This window comes from Gasterosteus aculeatus, chromosome 13 (genome assembly GCF_964276395.1).
Source record: "Gasterosteus aculeatus chromosome 13, fGasAcu3.hap1.1, whole genome shotgun sequence".
In the NCBI taxonomy this organism is placed as follows: domain Eukaryota; kingdom Metazoa; phylum Chordata; class Actinopteri; order Perciformes; family Gasterosteidae; genus Gasterosteus; species Gasterosteus aculeatus.
Genome location: NC_135701.1, coordinates 19140284 through 19165860, shown reverse-complemented (window position 1 = coordinate 19165860; position 25577 = coordinate 19140284). Strand labels below are relative to the sequence as shown.

Here is a 25577-nt window from a genome sequence, read left to right as displayed (position 1 = left end):
AGCTATTAACTAGAATCATGTGTGATAGGAGAACGAGTGGAAGTTGGACCAGATAGTTGAATCACCAAAAGTGGATCTTACAAAAAGAAAACTGGGATAAGTTCTAAAAGTTAAGTGAGATAACAATGGCAAAGATGGACATTTTTGGAGATACAGATGACGTAAAGAAGCTAGTACAACAGTAATAGTTAAGGCAATCTATACCCAGGAGTAAAAGAACAGGATAGATAGAACTTGTACCATGCTAGATAGAAGAGGGCTGCAAGGCTTGTGTGCTAAACAAAACACTGAACAAGGTAGAGAAACATGCGGGGGTGAGGAGTCAGCATGTCACTGGGTTTATAGTTGGAGTGAGAATGAGATGCAGGAAGAGAAATGCTTGCTTTGGGGGAAAGCGTGCGAGTTTTTGCGCTGCACTCTCACGCCGGAGCAGAAGGTGGCGCTAAAGCAATAAACGGGAGGCCAACCAAATTACAGTCAAGAAGAAGAAGAAGAAGCAGCAACAGAAGAAGAAGAAGAAGAAGAAGAAGAAGAAGAAGCAAGTGCATAGTGGCGGTTTGGCCACCTGTGTTATGCCTCCTGTCTGCTATTTCTTTTTTGAAATGTCCTCTATCGTAACCTTGTGTAAGTTTAATTCACCAGTATTGCTCACTTTGTTGGGTCTGAGACGCGTAAACGTTGACACAACCCGTCTGAAGCTGCTCTCGGTAGCTCAAGCTAGTTAGCAGCGAATTGGGTTCGTTTCTCACCAACGCGGCTAAAAGTGACGGACTTTGTAATCCCATTGTGATGTTAATTAACGCAAACATAATAGAAGTGGAGATACATTACGGGAGTTGGGAACTGGTGTTACGCCATTATATTCCCAGTGAGAATAAAAAAACAAGGACCTAAAGGATGTTTACCTTCATGTTTCTTTTTTTTGTTACGTCACTTTGTGTGATTCTGTTATTTGGCGCCATTGATGTAGACAAGATGTGCTTCAGTGAATAAGAGCCACAACCAAAATGTCCCCAATTCCTCACGTGTCCCTATCGATGCCACCTTATGACGTCTTTATCAAGTTTATGACAGTAGTATCAGTGTTTGCTGCTTTCAGAGTGATTTTATGTGCTAACATACGTTTAACTAGAGCCACAGTAACCAGACAGCACAACTACTTGATTTGGCTGCACACAAACTGCTAAAACGCACATGGACGTCTCAGTGTTGTTTCAGCTCTTTCATTCTGAGACAAAAGAAAATGCTTGTTACAGCAAATCTGTCCTCCTTTTGTGAAGAAGCCACTGACACGCCTGTGTGTGTGTTTTCGTTTGTGTCAGGGGGGAACATTATCTGAGGGGGGAGAAAAAAAGGGAAGAATACCAACCCGAACCTCGGCAGAGCCGCCATGTTCCAAGCCAAGCTGGCCCCCCGGTTGGCCCTGGAGGCCCTGCGGAGGACTCGTCACGGAGCTCCTCACCACTGCCGTCGCTCCCTGTCCGGCCTCTTCCTCCTCGCAGAAGGACGGAGGACGGGAGACGCGAGTCTCCGCTCAGATCCCAGTGCGTCGGCGGGAGGCCCGCGCGGCCACAGGGTTTCCCGGCCGTCACTCGGGCCGCGCGGAACACGGTCGATCAGTTTGTCGGCTGCCACGGTTGTGAACTCGGCACCCGCTCCGGTCCAGCCGTACCTCCGGCTGATGAGGCTGGACAAACCCATTGGTGAGCGCATCCGTTTGTACTGGTTCTAGGCCAAAGTCTGGTCCTGTGTGTGGATATAATACAAATATTACTCTATCAAAGCAATATTTGTATGGGTTTTGCATTCTTCTAGTGCAGACGCTTTGAATTCAACTGATTTGGAGGTCTCTTTACACACGGCAAGGTGTAACAATACGGTTATTAAAGCTACACAGTGTACTGCATTGTGGCAAGTGATTCTGCAACGAAATATTGAAATTATATATAGAGTAAAACCACACAGCAACAACATAAAAAATGACTTGCAGGTTTTTTCAACAAAAATGTTACTTTAATAAGTATTAAATATTTTGTCCACAGTGAAAGAGAGACACTTATTATGACCTTTGTTAATCTTTAAAGACATTTGTGATTTGTAAGAAAGTATTTGTTTTTCAGCTTCTCTAAAATGTTCTTGTTTTCTTTGCTTTTCACCATATCTGATTTAATAACTGGACTGATTAAAGGAGGGATATTTAAGTACCCAGTGACATATTAGCAATAGGTTTAATAAGTAAGACGAAAAGCTTATTTTGCTTAACCTAGACATTTTCCAAAATCAAAGCTTTAGACAATAAGTCAATAACATGCCGGTCAATTGAGGTTGTGTTCATATACAGTGAAGTGAATTGATTTAGTCATAATAGTCATGGTTGTGTGTGTGTTGTAGGGACATGGCTGCTCTACCTACCGTCTACATGGAGCATCGCCCTGGCTGCCGACCCCGGGTGCCTCCCACATCTGGACGTGCTCACACTGTTCGGTGTCGGTGCGCTGCTGATGAGAGGAGCGGGCTGCACCATCAACGACATGTGGGATAAAGACTTTGATAGAAAGGTTTTGCTTTATGGTTTTTATTCATTTTGAATGATACACATCGATAGCTAATCTAAGCCATTATACCCAATACAATGCTTCTCATTGCCACAACAAATAACTCCCCTTATTACAGGAAAGCAGCGTGCATTCATAATAAGGTGTCTCACTTGTTGAGTGTTGATGCTTTTGTGCAGGTGAGCAGGACGGCATCCCGCCCCATTGCTTCAGGACAGATTTCTCAGATGCAGGCACTGGTCTTCTTAGGAGGGCAGCTTTCACTGGCACTCGGGGTTCTCTTGTGCCTCAACTATTACAGGTACCACGCTGGTCTCCATGTGGTCATTAGACCTGTGCACTTGTCAGTTCAGGAACATCAAAGAACAATAATGGAACAAGTGAGTGTGTTGGTCAGACAAAGAACTGAATTATTTTGCTGTCCCATGGTGACGTCGGCGGTAATGTACTCGTTAGATTTGAATATAGATTAATAGATGGGTAGAGTGGCGTATTGGTTGGTTGGTTTTCTCAAACGTCCTCCGGAATGACTATTTCTAACTTGTGTTCCCCGGCTTCCCATCATGAATATTCTCATAGTGGCAAATGAGCCCTGTCCTTAAAGAACAGTTATAGCTTCACCTGTTGTTGTACACGAGTTTCATATCAGAATATAGACACAAATGCCAAATAGTTGATAGGTCTGAAGGCTGGACGTTGTGCTCTCCACAGCATAGCTTTGGGTGCTGCGTCGTTATGTCTCGTCGTCTCCTACCCGCTGATGAAGAGGATCACCTATTGGCCGCAGTTTGTGTTGGGTAAGCTATTTATTCAGATCTCCTTCCCGTCAGCCAAACCAAAGCCTCATGTGTCTCCCGTGTCTCCCGCATCTCCCGTGTCTCCTGCTCAGGCCTCACTTTCAACTGGGGAGCTCTGCTCGGCTGGTCCGCTGTCAAGGGCTTCTGCGATTGGTCCGTGTGCCTCCCCCTGTATTTCTCCGGAGTGATGTGGACGCTGATATACGACACCATCTACGCCCATCAGGTGGAGTACGGGGCTTTCGCTGGTCTGTGTCGTGGAGCTTTTAGGGCGCTCATTTAGCAGACAGTGACTGAGGAAACTGTTTGTTGGTGTGAACCATAGATGAGATAGAAGTACATTTGAAATGTTAATTATAACCTGAAAGCCAACGACATGGATTGTTCTCTCTTTGGTAATAAGGATAAGGACGACGACATCAAGATCGGAGTCAAATCCACTGCACTGAGGTTCAGTGAGCAGACCAAACCGTGGCTGAGCGGCTTCGCGGTGGCCATGCTGTCGGGGCTGGTTGCGGCCGGAGTGAACGCTGAACAGACTCTCCCGTACTACGCGGTGCTGTCCGCTGTGGCCACGCACCTAACGCACCAGGTGAGCAGTACAGGTCCGTCTGCAGACTCTTATGCTCCAGGACGCACGAGGCGAGGTTTCATTCTGTGGTGAGATGTTGTCACAGGCGCAGCTTCAGTTGGTCTGCAAGTTTCCATTAAACCCTCCTCCATCACTCTGCTCTCTGTTTAAGATTTACACGTTGGACATCAACAAACCGGAGGACTGCTGGAAGAAGTTTTCCTCAAACAGAAACCTCGGACTGTTGTTACTTTTGGGGATTGTTGCTGGGAACTTGTGGAAGGAAAGGAGAGAGACTTTGCAGCCAAACGAGGAAGCAGTCAGATAAGTGTGATTGCCGGAAACAAATCTTAATTTAGTGAAATTGTGAATCACATGCTACAATGTTGCATAATATATACATTTTTTTAATTCTGAACAAAACCCCATGAGACGGCAACAAGATGTACCATAAACTGCAATTAGAACGTTTTAATTGGATTTCTTTGTCCATTTTTTTATTTTTATTTTCAGATTACATTGTTGACCACAGTGGCTGCACAAATACACACACACACGTCATCAACATTTAGTCACAATAAACATGCATAAGTGGGGAAATTGTGTGTTTTTAGTTCCAAGCTGCATTAAGCAGATTCTACCACCAGGGAGCCGACCAATGACCTCAGTAAACTTTCATTTACGGGTGGTTTGGTTTCATTTTGTCCACCAACTGTTGAAAATAACTGTCTTCATGAGTCACTCGTTTACTGCAGGCCAACCTTTTTTGTTATGGCTCTTATCCTGCCTGAGCTTGTTTAATGAAATCTGATCCGGCAGCCTGTTTTTATATGAAAGTTGTTTCTAGATGAATCACACAAACCTGCAGTACACGGAAAAGGCTTCGTACTATTCAGTGTACAATTATCCATGAATACTTGCCTTAACCTTTCCCAATTCAGTAAACACAACAAATAACAATGAACACAAAAGTCAACATAATGTCTGGATTACATTACAAACTGTGTTGTGTTTCAATAAGATAAGGAGCAGAAGTATGTTAAAAAGGGGAACCAGGCCGACGTACGTTGTAGACAAAAGTCTCAAACCAGACACGCTTCTTAATTCTACCGCCGTAACAATACAAGCCACATTCATTTGAGTGTTGATCCAGCTTAAACACGCGTACACTTTCCTCCACGCCGGCGAGAGTTTGGGCTGCAGGAGGCCGTGTGCGTGACGGTCGGCTGTCACCGTTGCCGCCCAGGTCAACATTCCCACCAAGTGCCCTAAATGACAGCCGTGCCACCACAGCGAGAAACTGAACGTCGCCAGCAACGGGAAGCGCTTGCACCTCGCGTACACCAGCCTGCGCAGCCAGGAGGCTGTGGTGGCGTTCCATCGGCGGGCGAACTGCGACATGCGGCTGGACGCCTCCACGCTCCAGAAGTCTCCGTCGGACAGCCCGCTCCAGCCGGGGGGGTCCCCCGGGCAACGTGGCCAGAAGCCCAGCCCGGCGGCGTTGTTGAGGCATTCGCTGCACCTCCAGTGAGAATAATACTGGATCCTCAGCACCGCTCCCAGAGCCAAAACCCACGCCGCCCCCCAGAGGGGGCCCGAGGCGGAGGGATCGCACGCGTTCAGGAGGTGGACGAGCAGGCATCTCACCAGCTCCATCGGCAACACCTGCGTCAGCTTCAAGAAGACCGCGCGCAGAGGTTCGGGCGGAGGGTCGGCGCTGATCCCCGTCATCAGGGACACGAAGCGGCCGTAGGGGCACAAGGGGCCCCCCAGCAGGGTGGTGAAGTTGAGGATGTAGCTGACGAGCGGGAGAAGCGCCGCGCGGGCCTCCTGTTGGGGCGCAGCGGCGGCCGGCGGCCGAACGCGCCTCTCCTGAAGGTCCATGGACAGCGAGGTGATTCTCTGAGTGACCAGCATCAGAGAGGACACCGCCAAGAACAGTCTGGGAGAGGAGGAGGAAGAGGAAGAAGAACTGGGCTGAGAATGTATCCTCCTAATACATTAATGTATTTTGATGCTGGATTTCCGTTGACGTACTGAAGAGCTGATTGCAGATTAGTACCTGAGGCTGACGGGCTCCTGCAGGTAGTATTCTCTGTACTGGATGAGCAGATGCCAGAAGGTTTGCCACAACATCTGGATCCCAAACACCCAGGCGTGGACCCGGCCGGCGTCCACAGAGACCACCAGCAGGACAAAGACCAGGGCGGAGGCGAAGAGAAGCGAGCTGTAGACGCCCATAGTGACGACCGCCAGGACGCATCCTCCAGCAGAAACAAACAGGTACCTGCCGACAAACAGCCGCCACGTCGGTATTTGTTTATATCACCTTAACTTGAAGACAATTGTTTCTTTTGGCTGTTATAGTCAGAGAGGTTGAGCTTATATTTACTTCAATTGTGAGAAAAAAATGTTTTTATGCAATGTTGTACTTCCTATTATTATCCTGCCGTTGATTTACGTTGTTGATCCTTTTTGCTATTTTTGGATTTCATTTGCAAATCCAATGCACAAACCTAACTTTTAAATCCAAATATTTGTACATAATAAAGCTTGGAGGCTCATTAACATAACAATATATGGCTGTATTGCTTTTTAAATAAATCATGTGCTACAAATGAACTGAATTCTTTTATAACGTACCTGTATGTCAAGGACAGATATCCCCGTTTAGCCAGGAAGAAAAACAGAAATGCGAATGGAAGTGAAAAACATTGGTGCATCAGAAACTGATGTCGTTCCCAGAAGCTGCTCATCAAACCCATTTCTGAATCTCAGAGAGGAGAACAAAGCTGCAGACTCAAGGAGGTGAAACGCTTGTTTTATCTGGACCGACTGATGCGAGCGACCATTCCATCCGTGTGCTGCATTAAGTCCCTTTTATTTACCTTTGTCACACAGTACCGATAATACTCTGTCCCCTTTGTATTTGTCCATTTCACAGCGACTGTAGTAACCAAATCAAACACAACTGCTTTCCACTCTTATCGCACCGTTTGATTGGTTTGAATTCCTCACAAACCAGCTGTTATTTCTGTCTGCTGTATTTTACATTTCATATGTGAAATATGCGACTCATCACTGATTAAGCGGTTGAAGATGAGGTATTGAATGATTTTATTACATCTTCTCTCAAGATAGTTACTATGAGTGGGAAATTATAGTTACTGCTTCTAAAATGACAAATATAACAAGCAACAGTACATGTTTTTTTTTCGTAAAAACAACAAGAAACAGTGAAAACAAGAAATGATAAATCAATCAAGTTACACTTTCCACTGGTTTGACTCTGCTGGCTTTTGACTGACAGAGACAAAGTTATCAAACAATGTTAAATGAAGAACAAAGTACATAAATACAATTATCGTTGGACTCTTTGCAGTCTTAAAGGCCCAGGGTGAGGGAGGTGTAGCCTCCCTTTAACACTCTAACACAACTTAAGGTGAATCGGCGGCGCGTGTTCTCCCCGATGGCCTCAGTGACCTGGGAAGTGGAAATTCTCTCCTTATATTAGTATGTTCTTCAGCTGCCTTCATTAAAAAGTTAAACTGGTCTGACTGTTCAGCAAATATGTAAACCGACATATGACACCTTGCTTTGAAGTGATTTTATAGTGTATTATTCTACTACATATGATTTGTGCCGTCTACTGATTTAACATAAAGTCAAATAGCACTGAACGTGTGTGCACTTGAATTAGAGATTATATTATTCATATTTCAACGTGTTTGATGTTCTTTCAGGCGAGAACGTGTTTTTGTTTTGACCCTGATGTAAATACCACCAAGTCGGGACTGGACTTGAGTCACTGCAGCCAAAACAAACACCCAGACGACACATTTCAGCAGAGACGGCCGTTGTCATTCTGAGGCCGGTTGACTCAACTAAGGATCAACTTTTGTTTCTGTCGGGTTGCCAGGTTTGAGTTATTTAAGCATTCAATGTCCCTGAGTAGTGATGACACACTAACATCAACAATTGCTCATCTAATAGCACTGAATAATTAACACAACTTGATACACGTGTCTTTTTGGAAGCAGTGCTGTGAGGATGTACTTAAGCAAAGGATGCTCGTCACTAAACACAAAGTACAGCTGCAACATGTCTTTAGTTTTGCAGGAATTTACCCATAAAACTATTAAAGGTCAGGGGTTAACCAGTGATCACAGGTGATTGTGTTTCCTCCTCTGTAATCAACGTATGCTCACAATGTCATATCTATCCATTTAATAGTTGTCGAGATACTAGCATCTGTTTGAAAGGGCGATCGCTGCAGCCATATTGCTAGAATGTCTTAAAAATGGTTGACTTTCTTGCGTGACGTATCAAGTTAAGTCAATGTCGGTTTTTGTTATCTTTCTTTTTACTCTGTGCATGTTTTTGGTGTTTCATCTAATGTAATATGGATTGGATTTCCCTATTGATTGATGCCCACATGTACAGTTTCAGTTGGTTAAGTTGGTTTTTAAGAAAATAATAAACAAAAGCTTGACTGAGAAATTAAGCGTTTTTATCACAGGAGGTAAACAAATAACGAATAATATACACAAACGTTATCTGTTTTGCTTCCTCGTTCAGTGAGAAAGTTCAGCAGCTGTTTGACCGGGGCTCGTCAGTGACGTCACGCAGCCCCTGCGCTCTGATTGGTCCGCTCTTGTGCAACTGTGCAGTTGTATAAACTCTGCAGTTTGAAGGAGTTGGCAGAGTCTGCTGCAGAGGATCGCATCAGTCTCAGCGGAAGGGAACCCTCTGCTGTGCGAGGGGAGGAAACAAAACAAAGCCGAAAAAACAACAAGAAGAAGAAGAGGAGGAGGAGGAAGAAGAAGAAGAAGCAGCCTTCTCTAGTTTTCCGCGCACTTGTCTCGCAAAGTGATTTAAGAAGATGCAGAGCTGCGCCAAATCGTGGGGGATTTTCCTGGCCAAGTCGGTGAATCCCGGCGCACCGTGCAGGCGTCTGAGTGACAAGAGCCGCGTGGTTCCCAAACTTCAGTGGAGGATCCGGCGCAGCGGCGCATCCTCGCCCGCCGCCGCCCGGGGTCTGAGGACCTCCGCGGCGGTCTCCTCCAGGCAGATCGAGAGGATCTTACCCAGGCACGATGACTTCGCAGAGCGGCACATCGGTCCAGGTGAGCGGGAGAAGAGAGACATGCTGGATGCTCTGGGAGTCGAGGTAAGATCCGCCGCCACAAACCCCGCTTTCACATTTAAGCCAAACTGCAGCGGTTTTTTAAAATGTTATTCTGCATTAAAAGCCGCGTTCGCACGCTTTGATGTGTCTTCTGTTTCCAGTCGCTGGAGCAGTTGATCGAAGACACAGTTCCGTCCTCCATCCGGATGCAGCGCGGTATGAAAATGGATGACCCGATCTGTAAGTTTACCCCCAATTCTAACATTTATTATCTGTATCGTCACACCTTTTTTTTTTTTTTTTTAAATTGTTTTTATTATTATTCAAAGGCTACTAACATCAGCCTCGACGCAAAACCCGATTTTTAAAACGTTGCACAGCATCATCAAACCCCCCCATCCTCACCCCCGTCCTCCCCCCCTAACGCGCGCTGTGTGTGTCGCGCGCGCTGGGCTCCCCGTCTTTTGGCACGCGGAGGTTCGACGGAGCCGACGCGAGGAGCCGGAATGTGGGTTGACGCTCCATTGTTTGTGTGTGTGTGTCTCCCCCCCCCCCCCCCTCGCTCTCTCTCTCTCGCGCGCTCTCTCTCGCCCCTGTTAAGTCTTCCTTTGAACATATTTGGAGTTGTTTTTGCGAAACTCGGCGAGCGGCACCAATTCCGCGCTGAGAAGCCGGCGCTCATAGGATGGCAACTGGAGTGTAAAGTTTAAGCCTTGAGCTCCGGTCCCCGAGTCCAGTTCAATCTGGTTACAGCGCCCACGTTACATCACAGCCGAGGGGCTTCCTAATAAGGTGACTTGCGTGTGTCTGGGTGTGTGTGTGTGGGTGGGTTGTTTTTTTTTTCATGTCCCTTTTTTCTCCTCCATTTGTACATTTTATCACCGCGTTCAGTGTTCACGTGAATTCTTCCCTTTTTAAAAAAATAAACAAAAAAAACAAGCTTGACAGAAATTAAGCGTTTTTATCAGAGGGGGTAAACGATGAAAGAGATCAAGCACTGGATTGAAGTAAAATTGCTTTAGTAGCAGAAAATATTTCTTTTAGTTTATTTAATCCAATTGCTGTCCAATGTTATACAATTGGTTCTGTTATGGGCCGCCTGTCAAACTTTAAATATGGAAAAAAAAACATATATATATATATATATATTTTTCCTTTTTATCACAGTTCACTTGCAATAAGCAGAATTTTGCTTGCTGCAGCTACTGTAATTATCTGTTAATCTTTGTGTGACTATGCTGCAAAACTCAAAAGTATTTGAATCATCACACCAGGAAACGAGACGCTGCAAACCTCGGACCAGGGAACTAGCTAGAGAAAATAACTGAAGCGTTTACAGATTCGCCTTGCGATGATTGACGGGATGTTTCGGCTCTAAATGTGATCGTGTCACGTAACAAAACCCGAGCATGTACTTTTTCATTTTCTACAACGTGAGCTGTGCTGAGACGCCCCGTGTGATTGTGCACAAGCAACGCTGACATGACTCCATTTTCATAACTCACAACATTGATCTGACAGCAAAGATAATTTATCGTTAACAGCAGCGATCCACTGGGGAAGCTGGAGGAACCGACTGGAGGCGCTGCTGGTTTTCTGCTTGTTCAGCTCTCGAGGGCTTCGGTTTGCAAAGCCAGCGAGGGATTCTCTCTCCAAACAATGGACACCCCCCCCCCGGAGTGTTCTGAATCAGGCTTTTTTTGCTGCCCTGTAGGAGTCCAGGACCATGGGAAAGCCGTCCTCCCTGCTGACACCGACTCGCACACACTTAACAGCTTACACGGGACCTGCTCACGATCCTTCATTTACTGAATCCAAGTGACCCACCGCCTCAAGACTGAGTGCGCAGGGTTTAGAACGGCCTGTAAACGTCCACTTCGCTCTCCTCACTAAATACTTATCAAAAGCAGGAGTAGTTTGGGCTCTCTGTTTCAGACGGAGCGTATTGTCCATTCCTCGGGGGTTGCTAGGCACCCAGGAAGGACGGAGGGATCACAGAGGCTGGTTGTGCGTTGGCAGAGCTTCCTCGCAGCACCGGGGAATGAGGCTTGAAAAAAGGCCACCGGGAGGGAAACCATGGGCGCAGACCGTCTCTCGCCATGTGCTGACGAGATGAACAAAACTACATTATATATTTGTGTTTTATTTTTGAAATTGCAGTCTGGCGGGTACTGTAGACGGAGCGTGCGTGCCAACGTATCTGGTTCTATGCCGCACCGGTCTTTGGTTTGTAGGTTCATCGTTCGGGGCGTAACGTGAAAGAGACGAGGCTGTTCTTCAGGTTTTGTTGTACCAGGAAAGAACTCTATATTGGTAGACCTCCTCAGGCTTCCCTTCTTACAATAACGGCAATCTAGGAATTTTTTTTCTTTTTTATTCTATGCATCCATAGTCCGGTTACGTGATTGTGGATAAAGTGTATTTTTGTACTCTATTTCATACTGCAACATAGATTTGTATGAGAAAAGATGCTCTGTATTCAATGGAGAAACAGAATATTTCTCAATGCTAGTGTTTGGATTTGATGAGCAGTAGTAGAGAAATCGCTTGTTTTAAATTATCTTAACATCACAACGTCGTGCCAAATGCAAGTGTTTATACTCACAAATGACTGATTATTTTTACAGGTGAGAATGAGATTCTGGAAACTCTAAAGGAGATTGCGTCAAAAAACAAAGTATGGAGGTCCTACATCGGCATGGGCTACTACAACTGCTTGGTGCCGCCGCCCATCCAACGCAACCTCCTGGAGAACTCCGGCTGGTGAGTGACTTCACGGGACCCGTCGCTTCCTCGGCCCCTCGTTGCCCAGAAGCCTAATGATGTTTGCTGTCTCCTAACGGGAAGCCTTGTGACTCGTGAGATCGGATGAATCTGAGCGCCCCGCTGTTCCGTCTCGGTTCCTTGAACACCATCTCCGGCTCTTTTTTTTTCCGCTGTTGTCCTCGTGTCCGAACGTGCGCTTTTGTTTGATTTGCGTCCCCCTTTTTGTCCTCAGGGTGACTCAATACACCCCCTACCAGCCCGAGGTCTCTCAAGGTCGCCTGGAGTCGCTCCTTAATTACCAGACCATGATCTGTGACCTCACTGGCATGCCTATGGCCAACGCCTCCCTGCTGGACGAGGGAACGGCTGCCGCCGAGGCCATGCAGCTCTGCCACAGGTACAGACGAGCCGGTTGCGCCGGGGGAAATAATCTGCATTTTTGACAAAAAAACAAACATGTGAGCGGTTATTTGTTTTTACTCCTCACAGGCAGAACAAAAAACGAACCTTCTACGTCGACCCGCGCTGCCATCCCCAGACGATTGCCGTGGTGCGCACCAGAGCCAAGTACGCATCTTACGCAGTCGATGAAGCGGCTCTGTATGAATCAGAAGGAAGAAAAACTCAATCGGTGCATTGACTTGCTTTTGATTCTGGCCGTTGTGCTGCAGCTACATCGGTGTGAAGACGGAGCTGAAGCTTCCTCATGAGATGGACTTCAGCGGGAAAGACGTGAGCGGCGTGCTCTTCCAGTACCCAGACACTGACGGCCGGGTGGAGGACTTCACGGCCCTGGTGGACCGAGCCCACAAGGGAGGGGTAAGGGAGCTCCAACCACCGGGTCAAGTCCCCGATTACTTCAGAACTCTGTCCATATCTAAATTTGACTCACTGCCTATACAGGCAGAGTTACAGTACGTCTAAGTTGCCCTTTTAAAGCAGCTCCGATTAAAGTTCTATGCTGACGACACTGTAATATATTTATAATGAAAAACTGTTTTTACTGTGCATAAAACCACTATTATAATTTATTTCACATGAAGTCTTCCTCTTTGACTTATTTGTGGCTTGAGCTGCTACAAAATTAAACACAAATGATCACATCTATTTTTTTTTTAAATTGACCAAAGAGTGATTCTTTCCCTGGTTCTCTACCCGTGCAGGCGCTGGCTTGCTGTGCCACAGACCTGTTGGCCCTCTGCGTGCTGCGCCCCCCCGGGGAGTTTGGCGTCGATATCGCACTGGGCAGCTCCCAGAGGTTTGGGGTCCCGCTCTGCTACGGGGGCCCCCACGCCGCCTTCTTCGCTGTAAAAGAGAACCTGATCCGCATGATGCCCGGCAGAATGGTTGGAGTCACGAGGTCAGAATATTCGTGATCCGCTTGAAAATAATTGTAGAAACGGAAACTCTGTTTAAAACCAAGGTACATTTACGTTTTCAGGGATGCAGCCGGTAAGGAGGTTTATCGGCTCGCTTTGCAGACCAGAGAGCAGCACATTCGCAGGGACAAAGCTACCAGCAACATCTGCACTGCGCAGGTACAAGGAGGCTCACCTTCTGCATGTGATCATTTCCCTCAATCTAGATGGATGTCGTGGATTTCTTTAAAAGTCTTTGCTGTCTTTTTAGTGTAATTCAGAGTTTTTTTTTTTTAAACCCTCCTAGGCACTGCTGGCCAACATGGCTGCCATGTTTGCACTATATCACGGCCCTCAGGGACTCAAACACATCGCTGAGAGGACACACAATGCTGCCCTCATCCTTGCCGAAGGTACATTTGTATTACTCTATTGTAGCGTTAACTCGCGCTTTTATTACTGTGGCGACAGAATAATTTCCTGGACATGTCCGGCCCTCCTTTCATTGTGAGTTTGCTATTTCTAGAGCCATTACTTTGTGCTGATGCCCTTTGTGATAATATTTCATGAATGACTAACTGACTAATGATCCAATGAAGGACTCGCTATAGATCAAACTGTCATTGTTACATAATGCGCTATGGGGGGGGGGGGGGGGGGGGGCGAGCAAAAAGAATGGATTGATTTTATTATTTAGTTTTGATTGGCTTATGTACAAACAAACATTGATTCGGTTATTTATAATGCGATCTGTATATTTAATTTTTCACTCCCACCCCTTTTTTTTCTCCCAGGTCTAAAAAGAGCAGGACACCGTCTGCACAGTGACATGTTCTTCGATACTCTGAAGATCAACTGCAGCGTGGCCGCCAAAGACATCGTGGAAAGAGCCGAGCAGAGGCAGATCAACCTGAGGGTTTACACCGAGGGAGTGGTAAGGGGACGGTCTTCTTAGTGAGCAGTGCACCAACAGCTGCTTAACACTTTTTGGAGTAACTAAACGACCTCAGTCACCCGATGCCAGGTGACCATCCAATATAAGATGGAGGCTTTAACATCAGAAGCATGCTGTTGAAGATGTAAAAACCTGTCTTTGACTCTCTGTGCACAGTTGGGTGTCTCTCTGGATGAGATGGTGACCGAGAGGGACCTGGATGACCTGCTCTGGGTCTTTGGTTGTGAATCTTCAGCAGTAAGCATTTTGTATTTAACCTGCTGTTATTCAAAAGTAGTTATGGGTTTATTGTGTGTATCGGCCGGAGCTCTACCTGGTTTACTTTAAAATGCTCCTTTTGCAGGAGTTGATCGCTGAGAAGATGGGTGAGCGAGTAAAGGGGATCATGGGAAGTCCTTTCAAGAGGACGAGCAAGTACCTGACGCACCAGGTCTTCAACAGGTCGGTTCTCTCTGTTAAATTGCAACCCTAAAGCACATAATTAAAACCAACTAACAAACATGATAGCACTTTTATGCCTTTATGACATGTTGGGTTGTAAATATCAGGCTTTCAATATCCATCTTTAAACCGCTTATCAGTCATACGGGGTCGCGGGGCGGCTGGAGTCAATCCCAGCTACTTAAAATGATCACATTACAAAATGACAAACGCTCATACTAATTATCAGAAGCTCTGCTACACTTGCTAATGTTATTTTTCCATGTGTTGTCACACTGAACAGTGACTGTAGTGGTCAAAAAAAATTGTCATTTACAAACAAAGGTCATGTAATCAACTCCTTCCAACCTAAATAAACATGCAGCTGGTTTTAAAGATGCGCTGCAAATTCTAACATATTTTCCGCAGTAGAAATTGGCCTCAGTGGCAACTAAGGGCACCTGAAATCTGGAGCTACTATCTTTATAAGTGTCATAAAGACAGTATGGTATCAGAAGTCCTCCATTTGATCTTTGGCATGGTCCTTGTCCTTGGTAGTCTGCTTACAAAGTGCTTTAGTACGGCCAAGTACGTTTTTTTTTTTTTTTTTTCCAACATGCAACGCATGAATTCTAATACTGTCTGTCGTCCTGGTTAATCATTAGTCATCACTCCGAGACCAACATTGTGCGATACATGAAGCGCCTGGAGAACAAAGACATTTCCCTGGTGCACAGCATGATACCGCTGGTTAGTGCCTCGTTTGGATTTCCAACAACAATTTCAATACACAATTCGCACAGTTGTGATTGTGAAACATTTTTCTTCTTCAGGGCTCCTGCACCATGAAGCTAAACAGCTCTTCAGAGCTCATGGTGAGTGATTCATGAACAAATAAGATGTTTAAAACCCGCAATGAAGCGGGTTAATCTGTATAATCCTCATGACATCGTCCACTTGCTTTGTTTATTTGTCACCATGTGACCAACGTATGTAAACCAGTCAATCATCTGTGCCACTCCTTCCACTGACGACGGCCATTTTTCCTTTTGAATTCACTTCCAGGCTTAACCGGATGTTTATTTTGGGATAAGTTACAATCCTTCCCACTCACCGCTGTTCCCTCTCCTTTTAGCCAATCACCTGGAGCGAGTTTGCCAACATCCACCCCTTCGTGCCTCTGGATCAGGCTGATGGCTACCAGATTCTCTTTAAACAGCTGGAGAAGGACCTCTGTGAGGTGACGGGCTATGACCGTATCTCCTTCCAGCCCAACAGGTAAGACGCCCCCTTTTTCATGTAGCATCCCTGCAAACACCTGCCCACCAACTCGTCCAGAGTAGACAAGTAGAAGCCATTTTTTTTTTGTTTTTTTATTTGAAATGAAAACTCAAAAGTTTCCCTTTCGTGTCTGTGACTTTAGTCCCTCTCAGACTTTAGTCGGTATCCGGAGGCTGATGCTTTCTATCACCACTTTATCAGCAGCAGAACGTCTCGCGCATCGAAGCTTTTAATCTAATCTTTCTCCCCTTTTGGTAACCTGGGTAGATTAGTAGTCAGTAGACTATTTGAACTGTGCTGAGGCAGGATTGTGTGTTTGTGTTTCATGACCGTAGTGTGTTTGCCGTGTCTTCCAGTGGTGCTCAGGGAGAATACGCCGGCCTGGCTGCCATAAAGGCCTACCTCAACTCAAAGGGCGAGAGCGCAAGGACTGTAAGTGTGCTGCCCAATGAGAGCGCAGCCATATCGAACTAGTGTGGAAGCTTCTATCTGATACGGCTGCTTAACACATGTGGGATTGATTTGAATTGGGCTTCAGATGTTGTGATCTGTCCCACAACAACCTAAAGCAAAGTTCACTCGAAGGAACAAGTCAGTTACTAATGTGACACTTCTTGCCAACGGTTGATAAAAGATGCACAGGATATTTTGTTGCATCATCTAGCCAGTTAGTGTTTCTAACAGCAAAGCAATAATGCCATTGCTCTCCTTGGACGCATGTGCTGGAATCTTTTACCATCTAACACACCGATTATAAAGATTTTTTTTTTTTTTTTTCCATTTGAGGGACAATGATAATTCTGACATTGTTCAATAAAGTGTACGGGTACATAAGCTGCGGAGCGTGAGGCCTATTGGTCTGTTACTGACGGCCTCGCTGCCCCCAGGTCACCGCAGGTCATTTTGACTTCTCACATCAGCACGTTTCATGTACTCTGATAAAGTGTCCTGGGCAGCTGATTTGAGCAGCTCGAGGAAGTGAGGTTACATTCCTACAGATTAAAGAATGGCTGACTTGATATTTTTCCTATACTGTACCTTTTTTTTTTTTTTTTTCTATTTTTTTTTTTAAAGACTCCATCAGGAGCACATCTTAGATAGTGGCCCGATGCTTTGAAACAGTCAAAGTCCAAACTGACAGCCGCGTGCAAACAAAGGGGCTGAAACGCTGTGGTTCCGCTATAGGCTCCCTGCTGCAGAGGTTCCATATTTGGAGTTCTTAAGACTTTGGAAACAGCAAGTAGTGTGTGTGTGACATGCTCTGCAGTGTTTTCTCAGTCAGCCATTTGTCAGTGTTACCCAACGCAGGTCCAAGTGACCCAGTTTCCTTGTCCGAGTTGCAAAAGTGTCGTCCTAATAAGGTATAAAATCAATTGGTGACCTGCAGGCAGGTTACATATTGGTGCCGGTGGTGGGTGTTGGTCACATATGACGTTTCAGCCCGAAACCAACAGACTAAACTCTTAGTATTATGTAGTATACAAGTATAATAGTATTATGCATATTTACTGTTTTTGACAGCTTCATTTTATTTTGGCTTTTAATGTCTCTTAACGTGCTGTCAGTCAAAGTGTCCCGCTTCCTATTCGCCTCCAGGTTTGTCTGATCCCCAAGTCGGCCCACGGCACCAACCCGGCCAGCGCGCAGATGGCCGGCATGAAGGTCCAGGTGGTGGAGGTGGACAAGGACGGCAACATCGACCTGGCACACCTCACGGCGCTGGTGAGAGCCGGCCGCTTTGATCACCCTCTCACACCGCGTGTGAAACCGGGGGGGGGGGTTTGGGAGGGTGATGGTTTCATCGAACATCTGGCACTTTGAGTAAGAAAGTAGCTTTTGTGAGATGTGCACGTAATGGTAAAATATGTTTTATAACAGTCTTGTGCCAAACCCGTGTCTGTATTTGACCCTGACGTGCAAAGAGCAGCATGATACAAAACGTTAGTTTGCAGCTGTGTCCTGAGAAGGGAGGGCGGTCGACTCATAGACGCTTCAATACAAGGGACTCCTGTTCATGGTCTTGGTTCATATCTTATTTGGTATGAAACTTTGCATATCTGCGTTTCTTCCTTTTTTGTCTATTAATTATAGTTTGCACCTGCCACTGAGGATGACCTTGTGGTTTGTGTAAAAACTAAAGCGTTTTTATTGCTCAGACGCCATTTACACCTAACGCTGAAATACGTGCTGGTGTATTTGACCTCCTGCTTGCAAGCAATAGTTGGAGGCAGATATATCATGTAATCTTTTTCTCTTCTAAATAAATGAACTTTTTGACTTTAATTGATCAACGTGTCGCGATCCTTCTCATCAACCGACTCGGGGGGATCGGAGATCCCGACACTTTGAAAGACGCGGACGCAAAAGAGTTTCACTATAATGTTTTTGGAGGCCGACCCGGCCACTGCTCCACAAAGTCGTTGGTATAATTCTAAGCTTCTTCAGACTTTTAACTAATACGAACAGGATATAATATTAAATGAATGATTATGCAGTCAAAAAAAGTAAATGCAAATCACCAAGAAACCCAATTTTAATAATTCCGTATTTGTCTTGTGAATCTTCTCTGCCAGGTGGATAAACACAAAGCCAATCTGGCAGCCATGATGGTCACATACCCTTCCACCTTCGGTGTGTTTGAGGAGAAGATCCGAGACGTATGTGAGCTCATTCACAAGAACGGAGGCCAGGTGTACCTGGATGGTGCCAACATGAACGCCCAGGTGAGGGAGAGGAAACGGCGTCGACGCGGCCGCTAAAAATGAAAAGCAAGAGGTTATTTGTGGACGACTGGGAGAAAGGTTTATAGGTGTGTTATTAAGCTGTAAAACCTTTGGCCTCTACGGTCATACAGGTGATGGTTTGTTCACAAAGATCACATCTGCAAATCAGTGACAGACTTGCAGACCCAGTTCCCACCGGCTTTTATGACTTGTAAAGCAAAGTCACTGGACCCCCAAGTAACCGGGCAGATCAGAGTAAAGCGGCACTGAGGTTACTTAAGCTATTGTCAATAAAGCCACTTAAGATGGCTGCATGTGCCTTTTAGTATTGAGTTGTGCAAGATATTGACAGGAAACTCATGCTAGTAATTTTATGTTTTCATCAGAACTCTAATTGCTTAGTAAAACATGTGTTTGCTGAATTAGTGAAAGTAGAAAACGTGTGTGTAATATAAATATATATATTTTTCTTTCCCCAGGTTGGTCTGTGTCGTCCTGGAGATTATGGCTCTGACGTGTCTCATCTCAACCTGCACAAAACCTTCTGTATTCCTCATGGGGGAGGAGGACCCGGCATGGGGCCCATCGGAGTGTAAGTCCGGATCTATTCATGCGAGCCGGCTAAATGCACTGTGTTGAGCGTTCTTAATGTTTCCTATCTGATCTTACTTTTTTCAGGAAGGCCCACCTCGCCCCCTTCCTGCCGAGCCACCCTGTGGTTCCCATGTACTCGGTCAACGCCAGCAGCTCGCTGGGCACCATCAGCGCCGCCCCCTGGGGCTCCAGCGCCATCCTGCCCATCTCCTGGGCCTACATCAAGGTCAGCGCAGACAACCAATTCTATGGTGATCTCGTCAAGACGGCACTAAATCATTTAGAATGAACGTACGTGACGCCGGGGAGCGTCATCCAAACAGTGCGGCGACTCTCGGGCAGTTTGAACGCATCTGAATTTGTAAAACGTACTTTTGACACGGATGATCTTGCCGTGTATTCTCTAGAAAAACAAATTCATAGGAAACTTTCGGTTAATTATTTACTGTAACCAAAATTCCTTCACACGTTATCACACACAAGTTGTGTTCAAGTCCTCTGGCTGTCATGGGAGCTTCAAGATCGAGTCACATGAATCGAAATGTGACATTGTTTGTAGTGGAGTAAGTGTTGTACCATTTCATTGGGCCTTTTTTTTATGGAAAAAAGTTTCCAAGGGCAATTTTTGGACTTTAAGAGAAAGTTAAGTTCTTGCATAAATATTACATTTTCATCTACGTCCGATTGAATTTTTCCAACACTGCTGCTAATATCGTTCCGTGTCTAGATGATGGGATCCAAAGGACTTGCGCACGCCACAGAGGTGGCCATCCTCAATGCCAACTACATGGCCAAGAGGCTGGAAGGTCACTACAAGGTCCTCTACAGAGGCAGGAAAGGTACGGCTGTCAATGCATTTCCATCCTGTCTCGTACCATCTACTCTTTCAAAGATGTCTGTTGGCACAAACTTAGTTTTGGGTTTTTGGTCTGAACAGGATTTGTAGCCCACGAGTTCATTCTGGATGTGAGGCCCTTCAAAAAGACTGCGAATATTGAGGCTGTCGACGTGGCCAAGAGGCTGCAAGATTATGGTACGCTAAATGATTTATTTATTTATTTATATATATATATATATATATATATATATATATATATTTCTCCGTGTGTTCTGGGCTGTTGTAAAAGCATATTTTCAGTTATTTAAGTTGTTCTCCGTGCTTGCGTCCAGGTTTCCATGCGCCCACCATGTCGTGGCCGGTGGCCGGCACCCTCATGATCGAACCCACCGAGTCCGAGGACAAGGCCGAGATGGACCGGTACTGCGACGCCCTGCTTGGTATCCGACAGGAGATCGCGGACATCGAGGAGGGGAGGATGGACTCCCGCGTCAACCCGCTCAAGGTGCGCCTCCTAGTACGGTCTCTTTGCACGAGGTGAGGACGCGTCTCTGGGAGGCCGGCGTAAAGCTGCTCTTGGTGTGTTGCAGATGGCCCCTCACTCTCTGGCCTGCATCGCGTCGTCCACCTGGGACCGGCCGTACTCCAGGGAGCTCGCCGCGTTCCCCTTGGTGAGTCTCGTCGTCCCGCCGAGATGAGAAAGTCGTAGTGTGTGTTGCCATCTAGTGGTCAGAAGTAACCATAACAAAGACTGCGAGGGATTTCTTTTGGCACAGAGGTTTTCATTTTAAGTACAAAAAATAAAACTCTTTATTCTCTTACAGCCCTTCATTCGGCCCGAGACCAAATTCTGGCCGAGCATCTCCAGGATCGACGACATCTACGGCGACCAGCACCTCGTGTGCACCTGCCCGCCGATGGAGGCCTACGAGTCTCCGTACGAGGAGAAAAGGGCCTCCTCGTAAACAACTTGTGTGCCCCCCCCCCCCCCCCCCCCCGAGCTCTAACCTGCCACGGACTCTACTGGTTTGCTCAGTGAGAACAGGAGGGGTAAACGCTGAATAATTGGCCTGTTATTATTGCTGTCGTCGGATGTTTGATCTAATTAGGTTAAAAAAATGAATCAAGACTCAACGGGGTGAAAAACAAGATTCTTTTTTGCCTCTTGTTTTCTTCCAGCTCTGATTTTAGACTTGCTGTACGTCCCCCTCTGTTAACAATAAAGTTGTAGTTAGTTTCTCTCAGGCAGTTGATGTCAATGTGTAAAAGGTCTGCGAGAGCTCTGAAGCACTCGACTATTCCACGAGATGACGCATCAAGTGTCAAAGTCAGAGGCGGACGATGGGACTCGAACTGTTCAAATGGACCAAAGGTGCAGTTTTTGATTTTCTGGTTTGCAAAACAAGTGCACCCTTCTACACATAGGCCGCTATGTAAAATGACTCAAATACTGTTTTTTGTTTCTTTCCTGACCATGTATAAAAATGCCCATGGTGCCTCGATCGTGTTGTGTAAAATAGCTGCCTCGACATTCCCTTCTTTAAAATAGACTGACAATATAGTGGTTTTTAATTGTAGGCTTTTGTTGATATTCATTGTGTAAAAAAAAAAAAAGTCAACTTTACCTTTTCTAAACTGTTGTGAGAAAAAAAAATTGTATTAAACATTTGTCTTTCACGTACACGTTTGATGCACTAAAGGAAAACTGCGAGACGGTTTCTAATATATTTCTTGTCAACACGCCCACCTACAAACGATCACCAGAAGCCGCCTCAAATCAAATGTTAAGTTCCTTTCAAAAATGACTAATAGGACATTTGTCATACTGTGACCTTTTATTGAGACAAACTTGCTTTTTACAACATCCTATAATTTGTCATGAAGTACATATCAATCTTGTGACCTATATTAACATTTTTGGGGACTTATTGCTACTTTTTTTTTTTAAGATAATCTTATGAAGCTTTATGTAAAATGTCGTAGACGTTAACAGAAGGACATCGTAGCAGAGAAAGAACTGATTTCATTGGCCGTGATATATTTACATTAAAGTCAAAGCCAGAGTTATTCGCAGATGAAGTGTTCTGTCTCCCATCTGACAACTTGACCAAAAGCAACACGTGTAAATCAAGTATTAACAGACGTATGTTCTTCGGCGCCGTAGTGCTCCATGGTTATCCGAACTTCATTATAAACATGAATGTTGAACCGGCGGCCTTTTGTACTCACAAGTACAAAAGACTCAACAGCGACTTGTTTTTGTGATTGCAAGCTTCGGAAACTGTTCGAAGTTTCTGAAGGCTCGAAGTTCTTGTTATTTAATCCCCCCGAGGGTTGGTCCAGTGATCATTTAAAAAAAACTGGCGAAAGCAGGATTTGTTTTACCATTGATGAGTCAAGCTGGAGCCATTTAAAACATTTCCCCAGAAATAACTTAATTCAGCACGACAGAAAAAACAAAAATCAAGTTTTTCTTTGGTTTTGAAACTTTTCTGCCTAATAAAAACGATACTGCCACGCAGACGGAAGCGCTGCTTTTTGTGCAACTTACATTTGTAAGCAGAATATATTACTCACGATAGAAAGTATAGAAACGGAGGGATGAGAACTATTCTGCTGGGAATGAGGCCCGGCGCTCGCGGACCATTCCTCTCTGGCACCGCGGGTTCGCTATCGGCCTCCCGCCTGATGACCTTTGGCCTCCGATGATGATGATGTCCTCCTCTGAACCAGGCGGTCCACCAGGCCGACGAAGCCCGCCGACGCAACGAGGCAGACACCCGAGAGGTAGAAGGCGGCGCTGTAGTCGCCCGTCTGGTCCACCAGCCAGCCTGAAACATTAGATCACGCTTTTACCAGCTGCTATAAATAAATAAAACAGAAAGTCCTCGAGGCGCGTGTGCCGTTCTCACTATGGGCTGTTCCTATGGAATGCTATACGATGACATCATCATTGTGTATTTACTTAATACGAGACAAGGGGATTTCAGCACAAGACATTAATGAGTAAAACACGCCCTTTGTCGAGTCTGCTCACCTGCGGCGGGCGGGCCGATGAACCCGCCGACGCTCCTGAAGAGCATGAAGAGTCCCAGTCCGCTGTCGAAGCCCTCCAGCGTCACGATGTCCACGATGGAAGTGACGTGGATGGCCACCGCGCAGCCCAGCAGGAAGCCGTAGAGCGCCGAAAACACCAGGATGGTCCAGTAGTCGTGGCTGACGGGCAGCAGCAGGAGCACCGCCCCCAGCAGGGCGACCACCACGGCGAGCAGCTGCAGGTTCCTCACCAGCCTGGCGTTGCCACCCACCCGCAGAGCAGCCGCCCCGCCAGGTCGGCCAGCGCCAGGGCGGAGAGGAGGAAGGCGGGCCAGTAGCTGTCCGTCCCCAAACTGCTGACGAAAGGCGCCAAGAAGAGAGGCGGGATGAAGAAGCCCGCCGCCGCCAAGATGCCGAACAGGATGTAGAGGAGCAGCTCGGGTTTTCCCATCAGGGAGAACTGGAAGACGACTTTTGTCCTCCTCCTTGGCGGCAGCGGCGGCGCCTCTTTGGCTTCCTGCGTCGTCCGGACGTCCTCGCCGTCCTCCTCCAGCGGCCTCATGAGAGCGCCGCAGACACACAGGTTGAGCTGAAGGCCTCCGATGACGAGCAGGGCGCCCTGCCAGCCGTACGTCTCGATGAGCCACCGGAAGAAGGGGCTGAACATGACGGCGAAGACGCACTCCCCCGAGCTGGCGACGGCGTAGGCGATGGGGCGCCAACGCGAAAAGTAGTGGCTCACCAGGCTGTTGGCGGGGACCCACGTGAAGGCGATGTCCGTTCCTGGGAACAGGAGACGGAGAACCTGCAGTCGGCCTTTTGGAAGATTGGCTAAAACAACATCACATGACCCCAAACAAACAAAGTGGTCGCCTTTGCAATTTGCAACACCGATGTTTGAATAAATACTGTAACTTCTCTTCTCCAATTGCAAAAAAAACAACACGTTCGGGTCTTCACTCAGAAATCGTTTTAAGAGAGAAATACCCTCAGATTTATCTTCAAGGCCGCGCGCAGCCGAGGGTTTAAATCCCAAAATGAAATGAAAACGTGAAAGATGCTTCATCGGAAAGAGGGGTGGGGGGGACGCTACCTTCCAGGACCCCCATGGTGAGGTAGAGCCAGGGCAGGCCGAGGTCCAGAGACGCCAGCAACAGGCCGGAGGCCGACAGCAGACCCCCGACTACGACGACGGCCCGGTGAGAGAACTGCATGGTCAGCGCACTGGCCAATGGAGCTGAGAGGGGAACCGCCATTAAAAAAAACAAACATCTGGAGTTACGAAACCACTCATGACTCGGGGCTAGAAAGCCCGTCTTTACCTCCGAGGTGAAACATGACGATGGTCGTGGAGGTGACCCATGAGGTGGTGCTGGTCAGGACCCCGAAGTGACTCTGGATGTCCAGGAAGAAGAGGCCGAAGTTCTTAAGGACGGCAGCGGTAAGGCCCATGACGAAAAAGGCCGACATGACCACCACCCAGCCGTAGCCCCCGTCAGGAGGTCCCCTGGACGCCATCTTCACCCCTCCCTGTCCGCAGGCCGCTCTCCTGCCCGTCCCGGGTGGTCGTCGTCCAACAAACGGACTAAGCGGGGCTCTTGAAAATTACATACAGGTATTTAAAAAAAAAAAGAAAAAGTTGTTTAAGAGGTCAACTATTAACTATTGACATTATTAAATGTTATTTTACTGAATGCATCTGACATTAATGTAATAATTGTCTGTTTTTGCTGCATTTTACAAACATAAATAAAGTGGTACAAACAGCAGTCTAAAACAACACAACTAAACCTAAGCAACAATAAATAGATGAGAATCTGGATCTTTTGCCTCACCTGCGGTCTCAGACTCATGATGCCGCAGTTTCCTTCAGCACTTCGGCGAAGTTGCGCCGCTCATCTCAGATTCGCACTGCGCTCTTTTGCGGAACTTTAAGGTAATCCCATTAAAAGAAGAAAAACGAACGAAAACAACTCCAGCAGAAACTGGGGGGTCGTTTGTCTCGATGTGTGACGTATGTTAATTCCACCTGTTGTTCCCGTTCGCCCCCACCTCCTCCCCCCCCCCAAAAAAAGACCCGACTCACGCGCCCGGTCCGACAGCCGCGCGCACCTTGAAGCGTCTCCTCGCTCGGATGAAGCGCACATGCGCAGCAGGGTGCGCAACATCCGGCTTTCAAAACGGAGCATCAGTCAATGTGATTTAAAACAATAAACCAACGTTAGTTCTGCACGAGGCAGAGTGAGCGAATTCCCAGCATAGATTTTAAAACCCCTCCGGACCGAGCGGTGCTTTTTCAACTTCAGTATTTTGGGGAGATTTAAGACTCAGTGATTTTTGATTTTTTGTTTCTTAAACGTGATAAACTGTAACTACCTCGTGAGTTTGACTTAAAAAAATAACATTTGATGAGTTGTTGTTTCCGCTTTATGTGGGAATACACTGAAAGTTAGTGGAGTAGGATTGTAACGCACCTTTAAATAGATTGCAAGAACCGGCATTAAGCCATTTGGTGGAAACCCCTCCATGTGCCCCCCCACCCCCCCACCACCGGC

General features: G+C 46.5%; 4 protein-coding genes across 4 annotated transcripts; 2 read left to right on the top strand and 2 right to left on the bottom strand.

Moving 5' to 3' along the window:
- Window positions 1-472: 472 nt before the first annotated feature.
- coq2 (coenzyme Q2 4-hydroxybenzoate polyprenyltransferase) lies at window positions 473-6496 on the top strand. Its single transcript, XM_040194960.2, has 8 exons — window positions 473-624; window positions 1323-1703; window positions 2392-2558; window positions 2735-2856; window positions 3267-3352; window positions 3445-3578; window positions 3756-3944; window positions 4096-6496. Exons 2-8 carry the CDS (start codon window positions 1391-1393, stop codon window positions 4249-4251), a joined length of 1167 nt encoding a protein of 388 aa, XP_040050894.1. The 5' UTR covers window positions 473-624; window positions 1323-1390; the 3' UTR covers window positions 4252-6496.
- Window positions 4896-8424, bottom strand: mboat4 (membrane bound O-acyltransferase domain containing 4). Its single transcript, XM_040194961.2, has 3 exons — window positions 6567-8424; window positions 5986-6210; window positions 4896-5865 (listed from the first exon to the last, which is right to left on the bottom strand). Exons 1-3 carry the CDS (start codon window positions 6686-6688, stop codon window positions 4896-4898), a joined length of 1317 nt encoding a protein of 438 aa, XP_040050895.2. The 5' UTR covers window positions 6689-8424.
- Window positions 8425-8519: 95 nt separating this feature from the next.
- On the top strand, window positions 8520-21667 carry gldc (glycine dehydrogenase (decarboxylating)). Its single transcript, XM_040194957.2, has 25 exons — window positions 8520-9093; window positions 9213-9291; window positions 11679-11814; window positions 12050-12214; window positions 12307-12384; window positions 12489-12636; window positions 12981-13177; window positions 13259-13355; window positions 13483-13588; window positions 13970-14109; window positions 14287-14367; window positions 14474-14571; window positions 15216-15300; window positions 15384-15425; window positions 15686-15828; window positions 16188-16263; window positions 17428-17553; window positions 18405-18554; window positions 19034-19146; window positions 19233-19374; window positions 19876-19987; window positions 20086-20181; window positions 20319-20491; window positions 20577-20657; window positions 20811-21667. The coding sequence occupies exons 1-25, from the start codon at window positions 8806-8808 to the stop codon at window positions 20949-20951; spliced, it is 3093 nt and encodes a 1030-aa protein (XP_040050891.1). The 5' UTR covers window positions 8520-8805; the 3' UTR covers window positions 20952-21667.
- Window positions 21668-21802: 135 nt separating this feature from the next.
- On the bottom strand, window positions 21803-25148 carry LOC120830372 (monocarboxylate transporter 13). The gene is given in 6 exon segments (XM_040194959.2): window positions 21803-22817; window positions 23024-23287; window positions 23290-23805; window positions 24116-24259; window positions 24345-24619; window positions 24858-25148. Coding segments are annotated over 5 exon segments (1281 nt in total). The 5' UTR covers window positions 24541-24619; window positions 24858-25148; the 3' UTR covers window positions 21803-22656.
- Window positions 25149-25577: the final 429 nt, after the last annotated feature.

Bases quoted from the DNA above. Each gene is read 5' to 3' on its own strand.
- coq2 (XM_040194960.2), top strand. From the start codon at position 1,391: ATGTTCCAAGCCAAGCTGGCCCCCCGGTTGGCCCTGGAGGCCCTGCGG. The intron at 2,857-3,266 runs GTACCACGCTGG...TGCTCTCCACAG, and splicing joins TTGTGCCTCAACTATTACAG to CATAGCTTTGGGTGCTGCGT. The intron at 3,353-3,444 runs GTAAGCTATTTA...TCTCCTGCTCAG, and splicing joins TTGGCCGCAGTTTGTGTTGG to GCCTCACTTTCAACTGGGGA.
- gldc (XM_040194957.2), top strand. From the start codon at position 8,806: ATGCAGAGCTGCGCCAAATCGTGGGGGATTTTCCTGGCCAAGTCGGTG. The intron at 16,264-17,427 runs GTAAGTGTGCTG...ATTCGCCTCCAG, and splicing joins AGGGCGAGAGCGCAAGGACT to GTTTGTCTGATCCCCAAGTC. The intron at 20,182-20,318 runs GTACGCTAAATG...GCTTGCGTCCAG, and splicing joins CAAGAGGCTGCAAGATTATG to GTTTCCATGCGCCCACCATG.
- mboat4 (XM_040194961.2), bottom strand. From the start codon at position 6,688: ATGGGTTTGATGAGCAGCTTCTGGGAACGACATCAGTTTCTGATGCAC. The intron at 6,211-6,566 runs GTACGTTATAAA...GTTTGTCGGCAG, and splicing joins TATCTGTCCTTGACATACAG to GTACCTGTTTGTTTCTGCTG. The intron at 5,866-5,985 runs GTACTAATCTGC...CTCCTCTCCCAG, and splicing joins CAGGAGCCCGTCAGCCTCAG to ACTGTTCTTGGCGGTGTCCT.